This window comes from Artibeus jamaicensis, unplaced genomic scaffold (genome assembly GCF_021234435.1).
Source record: "Artibeus jamaicensis isolate MK-2021 breed Jamaican fruit bat unplaced genomic scaffold, CSHL_Jam_final scaffold_474, whole genome shotgun sequence".
Taxonomy (NCBI): Eukaryota; Metazoa; Chordata; class Mammalia; order Chiroptera; family Phyllostomidae; genus Artibeus; species Artibeus jamaicensis.
Genome location: NW_026522046.1, coordinates 41479702 through 41496070, shown reverse-complemented (window position 1 = coordinate 41496070; position 16369 = coordinate 41479702). Strand labels below are relative to the sequence as shown.

At 42.9% G+C, this 16369-nt stretch overlaps 1 protein-coding gene across 2 annotated transcripts in view; it reads right to left on the bottom strand.

The window, feature by feature from the left end:
• The window catches only part of HSF2BP (heat shock transcription factor 2 binding protein), an 80950-nt gene that overhangs the window by 26627 nt on the left and 37954 nt on the right, over positions 1-16369 (bottom strand). For both annotated transcript variants that reach the window (XM_037136337.2, XM_053657593.1), the window contains exon 7: positions 13389-13492. In XM_037136337.2, coding sequence (XP_036992232.2) covers positions 13389-13492 — 104 coding nt within the window. The remainder of the gene's footprint in view (positions 1-13388; positions 13493-16369) is intronic.

The following is a 16369-nucleotide window of genomic DNA, read 5'->3' as shown; positions in this document are numbered from 1 at the left end:
CAAGAAAAGACAACAAATTCGCAACTATCAACAACTAAACCTTAAAAAAGCAAAACAAAACAAACTAAGCAAACAAATAGAACAGGAAGAGAATCACATAGATGGAGATCGCAGGGAGAGGTAATGGGGAGAATAGGGGAAAAGGTACAGAGATTAAGAAGCATAAATGGTGGGTACAAAACAGACAGGAGGATGCTAAGAATAGCATAGGAAATGGAAAAGCCAAGAGCTTATATGCATGACTCATAGACATGAACTAAGGGGGGGATTGCTGGAGGGAAGGGGGTACCAGGAGTAGAAAGGCAAAGGAGAAAAAATTGGGACAACTGTAGTAGCATAATCAATACAACATACTTAAAAAAAAAAAGAAGAGTGAATCAGGTAAGCTGATGCTGGCAAAACTCATTTCAAGTTTTCAAGCAAATGCAAATGTTACCTCCAATTATTGTACCCTCTTTATATCTCTTTATCAAGAAATGGGCAACTAATTTAGGAGATTTTGTTATATTTACTACAGAAACATGACTCAGAATACTTCAACTAAAAGTATAAAACTCCAGGTCAAAGTGGCTTAAGCAGTAATGACATTTATTACTCATTTCAAGTTCAGGAACAAGGCTGTATTCAGTGGCTTGATTATGTCATCACAGAACTTCTCTCTGTTCATTCTCTCTGTTCTGTTCTCCACATCATCGCCTGTGAAGCTGACCCACTCACAGTGAGATGCAACCAGGACTCTGGGCTATACGCTTCCTCATTCACATCTAATGAGGGAGAAGCTCTCCACCATCCTTGGAGTTTGGGTGGACCTACTTAGCTCGTATGTCTACCTCCAGACCAGTGACTGCGGGCAGAAGGATGCCACACATTGACGGGCATAAGCCTTGATGCTGAAATCAGTGACTAGCACAAGGAAAAACTGCTGTGACCACCTCAACCGTCTTATACATGGAAGTCAACTGAAGAGGTGTGACAACCCTAGTGCCTGGGCCCCACTCCCAATCAATCAGATCACAACCTCGAGAGATGGGCACCCAAGGTGGACTATCAGGGTGTGTGTGTGTATTCTCTTGTTCTCTCTCTCTTCACAAAAGCCCCTAGGATCTCTTTCCCAAAGTCATATGGGCCATGAAAGGGAGAGTGAAGTCCTGAACAGATTGACACAAGGAAGAGACAAAAGGGACATCCACAGGGTCCAGTGTAGACAGACACAGGCACGTAAGTCACAGAAGAAAGGCAGCATGGTTCCTAATCCAAGCTGCAACCGGCTCAGGAACTCCATTATCCTCTGCACTGTCTAGTGCACAGTTTTATGTCATGCAAAATAGGGAGAGTAATCTCAGCTTCTATGACCCGGTACAACTGCAACAGATGATTCTGAAGAATCCTGTACATTGCACCTAAGTAAGCAGAACTCTAATGGGCACCTCCCCAGATCACATGGGATGGTAGCAGGGGGAGTGGGTGGTTCCTGAGTCCTGCATGCTCCTAGGTTGAAGTCACTGTGGCCACCTGGTACCCTGGCAACGTCTCCACTGGCCTAAGTCTCTTTGTAGGGACACCTGGCTGGGAGGGTGTCACAGGCAGGATCATAAGTTGCTCTGGCTGTGTACCTTTCAGTTCCTGCCAGGACCTCTTCTGAACCATATGACCTTGGGGCATGAAAGTTTTTCTCTACAATTTTATCATCTAAAATGTCATACTTGTGTCCAAGAAATACAACAAATATTTAATAAATGCTAACTCCCCCGTTTTGATCTTCTAAGTGGATTCTATTGATTTCTGAATAACAATGGCTTCTAAGCTGCTCCATGACTGATGTCATCAATAGAAAGTGTTCACAGCTGGAAGGCTGACAAATCACATGGGAAATTTCATTAGCTGAGGTTTAACAACCTTATAAAGAACCATAATCCTAAGCCCTGAATCTTTCAGCAGTGAGTTAATGAAAAATACTATTCTTTTTAAAAGAATGCATAATTTGTAGAGAAAGAATTATTATAATAATTACTCTATTATTAGTGGCCTATATTAAAACAAACCACCAAAAATAAAGCAAATATCACATTTTAGTAAGTTACTTTTATGTCAGAAAAGAAGTCACCATTTAAAGATGAACCAGAAGAGAAAATAACTCCTAATCATTTTCAGGTCATGGTGTATTTTGATGTTAGGTATATTAATTCTTATTTTTAATTATTTCTTTTCTATTTGAAATCAAAAACCTGAAAATTAGAATCGGATTAGTCTTAAATAGAAACACACAAAACTCTTTCATGAACCCCCCCCACCCCCCACCACCCAGCCAACATTACGATCACTACTGCTTCTTCCGCCCCATTCCCTTCTAAAACCTCCCTTATTTTTAATTCTGCGCTCTGGGGAAGTCTTCTCAAACATCACTGATAATTCTCTGTAGTCAAAGCCTTTTCTCCATTTCTGTTTTCTTGATCTTTGAGTTCTGACACTGTTGGACTTTCTTCTTCTGAACTATTTTCTCTTTTCTAAAGAAAATTTCTAAATCACTTCCATTTACTGCTCTACTCAGTGCTCACAGTCTCCCTCTGAGGAAAACAAAATCAGTATCTGTATTTTTATTCTGTGGGTGGCAAGCCCAGTATCACAGAATTTAAGGCACTCACACAGAGACATAAGCCAGGAAACTTCAGGAGGGAGAGGGATCTGCCTCTTGAACTTGGAGCTCCCAGAGACCTTTCTCCTCCCCTCAGGCCTCTGCTCCTGGCCCTAGGAAGCTACCCTGGCTGGGCTGCTGTTCTCAGTGTCCCCAGCCAGTGCTCTGCTTTGTCACTTAAGAACGAGTCCCAAGCCATGTCTCTGGGCTGTCATATGAACTCCAAGTTTCCCATCTCCAATAACTTTCTGAATAGTTCCATTTAAATATATATATACACATACATATATATATATATACGCACACACACACGTATGTATATATATATGAGAAAAGGAAGTTAGTTTACATGGAAGATGAGTTTGGTGTGGGACATGCTCAGTTTGTGGTAATACTAAATATATATATATATTTATATATCACAAAAATAATACTATATATATTCATACTTATAAATACTAAATTTATATATATAAACATGTATAATAACACATACATATATTTAGTGTTACCACAAACTAAGCACGTCCCACAGCAAACTCATCTTCCATGTAAACTAACTTCCCTTTCTAAATTGACTTTGAGTTAATTATACCTGAATCAGATTACATTAAATTTTAGATTGCTGGGTTTGACATACATAAACCAACTGTTTTCTGACACCCTTCAAGATAGGAAGCGGTCATCTGACCACTTCATGGACCACTCAATCCTGTCAACAGCTGAAAACCAACAGGTAGGTTATGTCTCCTGTTAAAAGTGCATAAGCGCTGACTGATCAGAGAGAACTGCCCCGCCGCCTCCTGTGGGGAGAGGACTGCTTCGTTCTACTGGCCCTTCTGAGGGACGAGTTCCAAGTCAATAATGTTTGAGAGGTTATTTTTTGTTGCTGTTTGTTAAAAGATAAATACAACATTGTTGCACTAACAGTCTGAACAGTAGGCTAATCTTTGTAAATAAAGACCCCATTGTCCTGCAAGGCAAAAGGACACCGGTTTGATTTTTGATTCCCAGGCGGGGCACATGCCTTGGTTGCAGGTTTGGTCCCTGACAACTGATCAATATTTCCCCTCTCTCTAGTAAGTAAAAAAGGAAGTAAATAAATAAATACATGTTTAAAGACCTTATGTTAAATATTTTGCTTTTTGATCCAGTGGTTATTGTCACTGCTCATGTACTAAGATGTAGCTCACCAGAATCATAACATATGTAGTACTCTTTCAATGTCACGTTTGATAGGAACGCTAAAAAACATGTAACTACCAACCAAACTTCTCATCCTTTCTGTGCATGTAACACAAATATATATATATATAACCAAACACCAACTATTCTCTGTGAAGTAACCAAATTCCAAATAATGCTCTTCCTCTGTGGCCTGAGATGTGTACAGCCGCATGTAAGTCTTTTGTTCACTCATTTGAAGTGTACTTGGAGCACCTCTGTGTGTTAGAGACACCTGGGACCCATCCATGAACTAAACAAAGATCGCTGCCTCTTGGAGCTCCCCTCCCAGTGAAGACGCAAGACACACTGAATGGAACACGGAAACGATGTGGTACATCAGGAGGTGACTGGAGGGTGAAATGGGATCAAGTGTGGGGAGGACAGGGACAGACCCAGCCCTAACTGAAAGGAAAATGATGCTTTAACTTAAAAAACAAACAAACAAACAAAAATTATTCTCTGAAGGTGCTAGAGTAACACTAAATTTGAGAAAAAGCTAAAAAAATGAGCCCCGGGAAGGAGGGGGCTGAACCGACTGCAAACTGTAGAATGCGTTTTGCAACTCCTGTGTCAGTACTCCTGACTTGACTCTGTGACTGGTATCTCTGAGGTGCTCTGAACACAGGTGAACTTTCTCTAGGTAGCCCTGGAGTCACACTTAATAGTCCCGTGGCCGGGAGGAGGAGAAAATGCTCTTCTTCACCAGATGCACACAGACACCTCCTAGAGGAAGCCTCTGGCGCAGAGCAGCTCCTGCGCTGATCACTGAGGTCCTTGCTGTGGCTAGGTACAGCCCCACTCTGAGCAGCGGTCAGGGGAGGAGCTTGAGCCACAGGAAGGAGCAGGAGCGCACTGAGTAGACCAGCAACCAACCCACAGAAACAAAGTCAGGGCTAGCCTTCCCAGCCCAACTTGAGGACTCAAGCTCAGTCAAGGGTGGGTGACTGACCCAAGGTTCCCCTGAGGAGTGTGCAAAGCAGGGGAGTCTTCAGGCAATGTCGACCAGAGATGGGCAGGCACTAAGTGCTAGCAGAGAGGCCTAAAAGCTTGGGAAAGGTGGCATGGATCCAGAAGACCCACAGAAGTCCAGTCAGGGCTCAGCTCAGTGCAGAGAGAGTCCAGAGACCACGTGGAAAGCTAGATGAACACTGCTGTCCAGGTAACCCTGGACTGAGGGGCACCAGACCCTCCTGAGTGGAGGTCAAGCTGCACGGGGCTTATACACTGAGGCTGCAGCTGAGGGCATTGGGAGAGGCAGGTTTCTGATAACAGGGATTCCACAGAAACCTAGGATGTGGTGCCTACCAAAAATGTATACACAGTCTAGCTCTAGATAACTGGTATTCATGCAACATGATAAAAAAAAAAGTTACATCAAATTGTCTCTAAGTAAAATGGGAAAGAGGAGAGAACTCAGTGGGCTAGAGCAGCAGAAGAAAGCTCCTAAGAGGGAGGACCTCAGCTAAGCCTTCAAACACAGGCAGGAATAGCAAAGAGGTACAGAATGATGGTGGTATTCACAGCTGTTGAGACGGGGGCAGAGGCAAAGGGGGCAATGATATGGGGAGCTGTGCAGAGTACGTGAAACAGAAAAGACCAGGAGAGGGAATGCCCATCAGTCCAGCGGCTGTCATATATGCACCAGGCCCATGCAGGCACCTGACATAATGACCTCTGTAATCCTCACCCTACAGATGAGGGCACAGGCGTAGAGAGGGTCGGTTCTTGCTAAAAGTCCTAAAGCTCTGAGAGAATTCAGATCTGACTGTCAGGTTCAGACCTACCCTGGCTCAGCACTGGTTTGGGAGGAAGGAGAGGGTGGAGTGTGGGAAGTCTGAGGATGGGTGCTGGGAATCAGACAAGAGTCTCAGGCTGAGACTTCTAAGAGCTCTGTGTTCTTGAGCAGGGGGACACTGAGACTGTGAGGAAAGAGGAGTGAGCAAAGAGGGGAAAGCAGGCAGCTAGGAAGCTGGCTTGGTCATCTAGGTGCACGGAGTCAAGGGAGGGCGGAACGATGCGAGATCTTTTTTTCTTTTTTAACTACGGTAAAAAACAAACCCTCCAATTTAGCCCCTTAATGTACAGCACAGTATTAGTGAGCATGTGCACACTGCTGTACAACAGCTCTCCAGAACACTTTCACCTTGCACGACCGAAAGGCTGTACCCACGGAACAGCAATTCCCCGTCCTCCTGCCCCCAGCCACAGGCTACTGCCCTTCTACTTGTTCCAGTTTGATTACTTTAGATACTGCCTATAAGGAGAATCATACACTATTTGTGTGTGTGTGTGTGTGTGTGTGTGTGTGTGTGGCTTATTTCACTGAGTGTTATGTCCTCAGGTTCATCTCTGCTGCAGCATGAGCCAGAATGTCCCTTCCTAAGGCTGAATAATGTTCTATCAGGTAGATGAACCACATTTCCTTTATCCATTTGGCCATCGGTGGGCACGTAGGTTGCTTCCTTATCTTGGCTATTTTGAATAATGCTCCACTGTTCATGGGTGTGAGACTCTCTCTTCCAGATACTGTTTTCAATCATTGTGAATAAATACCTAGAAATGGGATAAGATCTTTCCTTCTCACTAGCAGTCTTTCAAATAGCAGTTTCAGCAGAGTGCTTTGGAAACACCAGCCCACCCGTGTGAGACACACACACACGCGCGCACGGCAAGTTGGCCTCCACCAGCATCTCTGGATCGGAATTGTCCTCTGCTATGATTTTATTCTAGCTTTAAGAACTTCCTTACTTGAAAAGGAGGTCTGCTAGCAATAACGTCTCTGCCTTTGTTTATCAAAAAATATATTTTGCCTTCATTTTTGAAGAAAAGTGTAGCTGGATATAGAATTTTTGGCAGGCAGTCTTTCAGAACTTTGAAAACATCCCTCTGCTTTATGACCACTGTTTCCAACAAGCAGCAAGCTGATAATCTTGCTGTGGTTCCTTTATACACACGATAATCTTACTGTGGTTTCTTTACCCATGCTTTTCTCTTGCTGATTTCAGGACGTTCTCTTTGTCTTAAGTTTTAACAGTTTAACTATAATGTATCTAGACATAGCTTTCTTTGGGTTTATACTGGGAATACACTATATTTCTTGAATGTATAAACTATTTTCCATCAAAGTTAAAAATTTTAAGCTGCTACTTCTTATTTTTCTGCTCCTTCCTCTCTTATTTCCTTTAGGGACTCTTACTGAGCACACACTGATGTGCTTAGAACAAGCCTCTGAGTGGTGGTCATTTCTCTTCATTCTTTGCTTCTGTTACTGAGACTAGATAACCCCTATCTAGCTTTAAGTTTGTCCAATCTTCCAACTGCCAGCTCAGATCTGCGGCTAAACCTGCTCAGTGAAATGTTTTATACTTTTTCCTTTATTATTTTCTTCCTTATACTTCATTTGGGTTGTTTCACTTTTTTAAAAAGTTCTTACAGTATCCTGCTTAAGGAAAGCGTCTAGGAGGTGGTCTGGAAAAAGAGGACTGAGGAGGGAGAGAACCACTCTGCCTCTAGACTTTCCAGACTGCTGCTCTGTGCCAGATCCTGAACGGGGGCTGCAGCCACCAGCCAGGTTTCCAGCCTCCAGTCCACCCTGCGATCCACCATCCGGACTGGCACGTGCCGGTGACGTGGTCTATCCGGTTGTTACCACTTCTCCTGATTAATAAAGGATGTAGTCAAGGAAGTTGCGGACAGCAACCAAGGACCTCGGTTCAGTCCTGAACGGGTTTTTCCAACAATTCCAGCTGAGTTTCACTTCAGTCCCCAGTTTATTTGTGCCCCTAAATGTGCTGACAAATCGTAACTGCCTGATGTGTGTGTAACCTCACGTCCCTACAGCTCCTACAAAGTGTGGACATAGAGATGCCAGGGTTGTTTAAGGGTGAATAAAGTTTAAAATTACTCATGAAAAAAAGTTCTTATCGTAGATGTTTATCTCAGCTTCCTGCTTTCTTCTTTTTAAATACATTTACCATTTTATATGTAATATTTTTATTACTCTTTAAAATATCTGAGTGCTATTATTTCTTTTACTCATGCGTTCATTTCTACAAGTGGGATTTTACCAATTCTCTTTTTATGATCAATTTCCAGCTTTACAGTGTTGTGGTTGAAGAACATGTTCCATATGACTGATAGTCTGAAATTGGTTGAGTCTCTTTACAGCCCAGAAAAGTCACTTTTGTAAATGTTCTGTGTGTGCTGGAAACATACACAGTTGGAGAGTTCTATGCATCCAGGAGGGCAAACTGGGTAACTGTTTTATAAATTATTCATATCCTTATTGGGACTTTCATCTTTTTTTTTTAGAGTATTTTTTTCAGGTTTTTTTTTTTTTAAGATTTTATTTATATTTGGAGGGGAAGGAAAGGAAAGAGGGAGAGAAACATCAGTGTATGGTTGCCTCTCGTGTGTCCCCTGCTGGGAACTGGCCTGCAACCCAGGCATGCGCCCTGACTGGGAATTGAATCTCAATCCTCCGGTTGTCAGGCCTGTGCTCAATCCACTGAGGTACACCAGCCAGGGCGAGACTTTCATCTTTTTTATCTATCCCTTCTTTTATTTCTTTAAGCACATTAAATGTCCGTATTTTATACAGGTCTGATGATTTTTCTGATGATGAATGACTGAGATTGGAAAGCTGTTTTTTTCACTAATGTTTCCCATGCTCTTTGTCATTTTTAACATGTGAGCTCAAGTTTTTTGAACCTTACCTGCAAAAATTCTTTAAGAACTTAGTTGAAGTTAAAGAATCCTCCAGAAATGACTTGCACTATTGTCTAAATGGGGACCACCCAATCAGTTTAAATTAGGTCTTTGAAGCTGCAGGAAAACCAGCTCATGATGACTAATTCTCAGCGATTTTTTTCCTCCACTGTGCTCATTGCCAGAGGTCAAAAAAGGCGATTTCCCTGCAGTCCCCAAGGGTTGGAGGAACATCTTCCATTTACCTCTGCACTGTGGGTAAATACCTTTGAGAGCCCCTGTTAGGCTATTCAGCTGGGGTGGAATCTGGGCCTTGCTTCCTGTCCTCACCCCCTGAGGCCATGGAACCTGAAGGTCAAGTCTGACAAATGCCCTCAAAGCAGGGCATTTTTTGTTAACTTCCCCTGGCATCCCACTTTCACTCTGCTTTTGTGATCAGGGTATAACTACTTTTTTTTCTAGCTCAGAGGAGCATTTCTTTAGCTGTCGCCCAGCATGACCCTTCTCCTTTCTGTGTGTCCACTCCCTTCCTTAATCATTAAGCCCTCAGGACATCAGATTCTAGTCAGCATCAAACCGCTTTAAGAACAAAGTCTTGGGCCGGCTGACCACAGAAACAGTTTCCTCAAACTCAAGATAACATCTTGACCTCAGTTGTTTTCAGCCCCAGGCCTTTGAAAGCAGAACAACCCTACTGACCACATTCTCATGAAATTAGAATGACCCACTGTTAATGTTAGGGCCTGATACCAATGATCACCTACTCTCAACTCCCTTAATCACCATGATTAATATTTTTTCCATATAATCTGTCCCATGCAGGCTGGCAGGAAGCCAGGTTTTTTTATTTTTTATTTTTAGCATTAAAGTAATAAATGATCTTGTAGGATACAAGATCAGTACTTCATTTTTAATTATATTGTATTGATTATACTATTACAGTTTTCCTGATTTTTCTCCCTTTGTCCCCTTCACCCAGCACCGCCCACTCCCTCAGGCAACCCCGCCCACCACTGCTCACGTCTGTGGATCATGCGTGTAAGTTCTGTGGCTGCTCCACCTCCAGGAGCCGGGTTGCAGAAAACTAGTTCACCTGTGCCTCAAGGCTTAGCGCCACTTCCTTAAATAAATCTCCAGTTTCTTTGCTGCAAACTACTGTTCTGAGTTACTGGGCTTTGATGTGCACAGGCGAATGGACCCCTAGAGCCCACTAACACGTGTTTGCTGTTTTTAGTGAGGAGCGTTGGTCTGGGAAATATCCCTTCACACACTTGGCTCCCAGTTCCTGGCCTGCAAGGGTGGATCATGGAGAGAGCCATAGGAAGCGCCGAAGTTGTCTGAAAGAGCGAGAATGGATGACCCCAAACCAGGTGGCATCAGTCAGTGGTGGTCAGATTTTGGATATAATGTAAAACAGAGCTGTCAGGATTTTCCGACAGATTGGATATGGGTCTGGGAGGGAAAAAATAAAGACAAGAATTACTCCAAGGTTTTAAGAAGCCTGAGAAATTAGAAAAAAGTAGAGTTGCTGTCAACTGAGGTTGGGAAGGCCACAAGTAGAGTTCAGTGTAGGGAAGACTGGGAATTTAGTCTAAACACATTGAGTTTAAAGGTCTACTAAACATCCACACGGAGATGTCAAGTAAATAGTCAGAAATGTGAGTCCGCAGTTCAGGGAGACGTCTGGGCTGGAGGCACAAATTTGCCGAAACTGACTGATGTTTCATATTACTTAGACAGACCAAGTAAATGTGAGATGGTCTGCAAATGCCTAGTCAACACCGAAACCTGGGTAGGAAATGTGGCACTACTGTTAAAAGAGTCACTATAACACTAGTTTGCATTAATGGTTACACAACTTGTGGTCATCATCCCAATACACTCTGTTCTCATTAGCTATTTGCTAGAGTTCTTTGCCAGTCCTGTGGCTTAAAAGGAATGTGAGGAATCTGGAGAACGCCTGGGAAAAGGCCAGCCACATAGTTGAATAAAGGGAGGGAAAATGATCCAGTGAAGGTTAAAAGAAACGAGAGTATTTGGTTAGAAATGATTAATAGTGGAAAAGTCCAAATGCTTGAAAGTAATTTGCCACCTTTAGGTCAATTGAAATAAAAGAAAATGAGCTTTCATTTTAGCATGAAAGACTCAGATTAAAAACAAAAAAGGGAAACTAATACCAAACTAATTCCTACTATATGAGTATTAGGTGTTGGCCCAGGCACCACTGCCTTTTAGCAAACATGAAGACCCCAAGGTAGAAACCCCCACTCCCATACAGATCAGGAAAGAGGGGCCCCAAAGGCAAGGCAAGTCCTCAGCAGGAGAGCTGCAATGCCGGTCTGAGTCTAATAAATCCAAAATCTGTGTTCTTTAAAATATACTGAATTTCCTAATGGAAAAACTGATAAAAGTAGAAGCTGATTACTGAGAGAAGTAGTAAAATAATTTTTTCTAGATCTTTTTAAATTAGAAAACATTCTTATTAGTATAGAATAACCCACTTTTCAAATTCTCTCCTGCTCCTAAACTACTATTACAATCTAGAATTCTGAAAGCAGTCATACTACCAGAACAAAAAAAACCACACATTATTTGTCAGGGAACTATTTTTGCTCCTATTTTCCTATTCTATAGTAAAATACATACTCACCTTCCTAAAATACACACCAAATTCTATAACAAAGTTCAATTTTTAAGTTAAGGTAATTCCACACACAACTCGGGGGTCAGACACCCCAGGCTCGGCAGACCTTGTTCTTGTTTGACTGGGAACAGCTGTAAGGGTATCAAGTAAGGTGACCCCTGAAAATATCTACGAGGGTTAGAGGTGTGCTGTGTTTTAAAGAAAGAACAGGACTGCCTTCATGGACAGGAAAGTCTGATGCCCCAGTGGCAAAAAGCAGCACCAGCCCTACCGTACGTGACTGAGGTTCAGGTAGGAAAAGCCCACCATCTGGTCAAAGAGCACCAGACACAATGCGTGTGACGAACAGCTGCCCTTGGGGTCGTCTATTTCTAGAGTAGGAGAGCTAGAAAGGGCCCTAGAGAACATTTAGCCTAAGGCCCTCTTTTTATGAGAAAGTAAACAATCTGCAGAAGGCGCTGAGGATCACTGCCTGCAAGCTGGCTGAAGCAGCGAGGGGCAGGTGGTCTCAGGACACCAGTCTCGGAGGCCGGGCCGAGCCGGACTCTGAGGGAAGAACAGCTGAGAAGTCCCCCAGAACTAAGGCTCCCACATCTGAGGCACTTCGTTAATGTTAATAAAAATGCAAATTAAGACCACAGTTAGGTTGCATCTTGGAATGTCAAGATTGAAAAGAATGACCATACCACAGACTGATGAGGATATGCAGAGGCCAGAAGGCTAACACACTGCTTGGAGGAGAATAAAATGGTACAGCCACTTTGGAAAACTATTTGACAGCTTCATAAAAACTAACATACACCTGCCGCATGACCCCGATATTTCACTCCTAGGTATCTGCCCAAGAGAAATAAAAGCATATGTCCATGCAAAGACTTACATAAAATGTTCATAGCAACTTTATTTATAATAGCCAAAACCTGGAGACAACCCAAATGTCCATCAACAGCTGAGTAAATAACCAATTGTGGTATAGCTGTGTAACAGAATACTACTTAGTATGAATAGCTCTCAAAATAATTCTCCTGAGCATAAAAGAATACAAAATGTATGACTCTATTTATGTGACGCTGTAGAAAATGGAAATCAGTTGGGAGTGCGGAGATGGCGGGTGGTTGGGAGGCCGGAGCACAAGGTACCTTTGGGGGCGGTGGGCATGCTCACTGTCGGGACTGTGGTGATGATTTTACAGGTGTGTATGTGCATGAAAACCTATCAGTTGTTTGCCTTAACTGTGTACAGTTCATCGCACATAAATTATACCTGAAAATACCTGTAACAAAAAGTGAACATTTGCCACAAAGTGGAGCTGAAGCTCAAACATAAAAGTTTATCTAAGAAAACAAGTCAATTATTTTGCAAACTTGAGTGAAATATGTACCTACTAAATACAGCGTTACAAATTATAATAAACAGCCCTGGCCAGGTTGCTCAGCTGGTTGGAGCGTCATCCCACACACCAAATGGCTGTGGGTTCGATTCTCAGTCAGGGCACACACCTACACTGCGGGTTTGACCCCCAGCTGGGGTGTGTACAGGAGGTAACCAATTAATGCTTCTCCCTCACATCAGTGTTTCTCTGTCTCTTGCTCTCTCAAATCAATAAACATATCCTCAGGTGAGGATTTAAAAAATTACGATGAATAGTTTGGTACAAAAAGTAGGTTAATCAGTTGTAAAGGAGAAGAGGGAAAGAGAGACAGTAGAGATAGCTTTTATTTCAAAAAACCCAAAAAGAACACATATACATTATGTGTAATTATGTATGCTACAGTGTACACACAAACATAAAACCTGAGAGTTGTAGTTTCGCTCAGATTTCCTTTTCCCCACATTCCTTAACACTGGGACTTCTCCTGTACCTGGTGCTCAGCGCCACAGACAATACCTGTGGTGCTGGACCATTCTCACAGGAAGAGACGAGCTAATGACATATATCAGCTGTTTCATCATTTTTTCTTTGTGTCAGAAAATTATACCTAAATTGAAAGCAGTACTTGAGAAACAGAACTAGAAATAGCCTGGCATACCCGAATTTCTATCAGTGAAATACCCCTTTGAAGAAATGGTGACACGATGGGACAGCTGGTCCCAATTTCTAATACATGATGGCCTCCCTCAGCCACAGAAGACAGGTGTGCACGCTGTACAGAGACACATGCAGGTAACTCTCCTTACCACTCAGCAGCCACCACAGCAAAGGGATGAATCCTGGGCTCTCGCTAATGTACTTCAAGCCTTTCAAATTGATGCTCACGTTGTACAGGGACATCAGCATTAACCTGCAATGCAAAGAGAAGGCGGTGAAGTACTGGCCCCTCCGCACTGCGCTGTACCCTAAATCCAGCTCCTGGCTAGGAAGACCTGAGCATATTTAGGGGTTCCTTACATTCGAGTCTAAAATCTGGATGACAGGAACAGTGATCAGAAGGTATGTAAATATAATATTTGCCTATGTGAGTTTCCCATTTTCCTTCTACAGGAAATGTTAGGGCCTGATACCTTCTACAGGAAAATGGGAAACTCACATAGGCAAATATTATATTTTCCTTCTACAGGAAAATGGGAAACTTAGCAGTAATAGCACTAACACTACCTCTTATAGGCTCACAGCATCAAGAGACACAAATGCAGAGAGGAAACCTCACACGCCACCTTTATGGATCATCTCTTTTGTTACCAATCCTGCATTTACACGCAGCTAACCCTAAATTCATAAGTACACTGAACTCTGAGAGTTCGATTTAGCTATTTAAATTTAATCGTATCTTTTCAGTCAATGGGCATTAGCCATGATGTCTGGATAGCCAGGCTGGGCCATAAAAGCCTGTTTAATCCACAGCCTGTGGGACAAAGAGGACCACAACCCCAACCATTCCTACCAACCAACCAAACAGAATGCAGCCCTGGCTGATGGCTCGTTGGTTAGAGTGTCATCTCTTATACCAAAAGGCTGAGAATTTGATTTCTAGGCAGGCCCGTACCTCAGTTATGGGTTTGACTCCCACTCAGGGTGTGTATGGGAGGCAACCAGATGAAGTTTCACAGATGGGAGGCAACCAATCAATGTTTCTCTCACAACAAGAAAGGTTCCTTCCTTCTTCCTCCCTCCCTCCCTCCCTCCCTCCCTCCCTATCTATCTCTCATTGCATATCCTTGGGTGAAGATTTTAAAATAATATAAATAAATAAAAATAGGTAAAAAAAAACAACAACAACAGTATGCAGAGTTAAACAGGACCCTATAAGCAGTCTTGGGAACTGATCACAACTGGTAATAGTTTAATGGAAATTGGAAAACTATAGGGACTGGTTCTGACAATACTGCAAAACAGAGATCCCAAAACTTCACACTGCAAGGCAAGAAAAAAGGCTACACAAGTATTTAAAAAACCCTTAAAGGAATGGATAAGCTGGCAAGAAATGAAGGGAAACATCTCTGACCAAGAACTAAGTGAAAACACAAATTCAAGGAGGTAAGCGCCTAAGATACCAGATTTCAGAAGCACAGAGCTTAAGTACTTATGGCGTCAGGCAGACGGACAGCCTCAGACTGGCCAAAGACAGATTCAGTCACTGGCCCTGCCGAAAGCCAGGAGAAAGTTAACTTTTAAGCTTGGCGAAGTCCATACTTTTTGTTATGTCCTGAAAATCCACAAGCCAATAATTTTAACACAAAGAGACCAGGGATAGGAGCTCCTTCAGCTGCCAAAGTAAACAAACATTCTCTTAAAGGACCCTCAACCTGTTCTTCAAAGAATTCCCGAAAATACAGTACTAAGAAATATGAGTTCTTAATAAAAATCATGAAACACATGAAGAACAAGAAATAAGTAACAGAACAGAGAAATAATAAGAGCCAGAATTTTTTTTTAAAAAGTCACATACTAGAAGTATCAACTGCAGAATAGAAAAATGAGTACACTTAACAGGCATAAATAATTCAAGAAGAAATTAAAAACATGATCAAGGATCTACTCAGTATTATAAATGACCAGGCACTTCAAAAGAACCTAGTGAAACTTACAAAAATAAAAACTATAATAATCAGACTGTAAAACTCAAGGGCAACTGACACATGGTAAAGGAGAAAAACTACATCGAATACAGAGCTAAAAAGAAATGGCAGCAAACAGCAAAGCTAGGAAGCAGGAAGCCCCGCAAGGCCGATCCCAGAACAAGGGAAGCACAGAACACAGACTCGATCCCGGCTCTGGCCAGCTCTGAACTGCGCCAGCTCAAGGCCGACAGCAGGAGCCAGTACAGAGGTTAGCTGGCATCCCCAGCAATGAGGTGCAGGGTTTGGCTGCTGACCCCCTCAAGGGAGCCAGAGTTAAGGAATCAGGAAAAGCTGACACCTGTGAGGACAAACATCGGTTCTCTTCAGGAAAAGACAACAGAGTCCAGAGTCCACGACGTATCTTCTGCAATGTTCAGCATACAATCGAACACTTAACTAGCAAGGACACATGGGGCGAGCAGAGTAGGCATTTGTCTGGGGTGCAAATTTAAGGGGTCTCAAAATGCTCAGTAACCAAGATTGTAGAATACATTACAATACAATTTTTTAAATCAAAAGTACAATTGTTTAATCTTTTTAATCAAGAGCTGTAAAAAAGCCTCCACGATTAGCAATATATCAACATTTTAAATAGAGATGGGACAGTCACAGGGCCATGATGAGACAGAATGACACCTTCAGTAAAAGGAAACTCAGTAATGGCCATAGAGTCCACAAAAAAGGGACCAACTAAATAAATGATGGGGTGTGAATGCGTGCATGGCGGGGAACATGTTTTCCCTTTTTCTGTTTCCCCACTAAACTCAATTTGTCAAAAGCCAGCTCCACAGCTGCTCTTCTTTACAGCCACACGGGCTGGCACCTGCCAGACTCAGTGAGTACTCAGCGTTCGCACGGACAGTGAGTGACTCCCAGAGGCCGAGAGTGGCAGCAGGCAAACACGCAGACAGGCTCTGCTCTCCTCACGCACCCATGGGCATCTGCAAAGTCGGGCAGGGCTAGAGTCCTCACAGACACCACAACCGGCGGCTCGGAAGCAGCGCCCCGCTCTCACCACGATTCTCAGCCTCCCTACAGGCCTCCACATGAGCCAAAACTGCAGTCCTTTCCTATTTTCCTGACAATTTTGCACATATCTG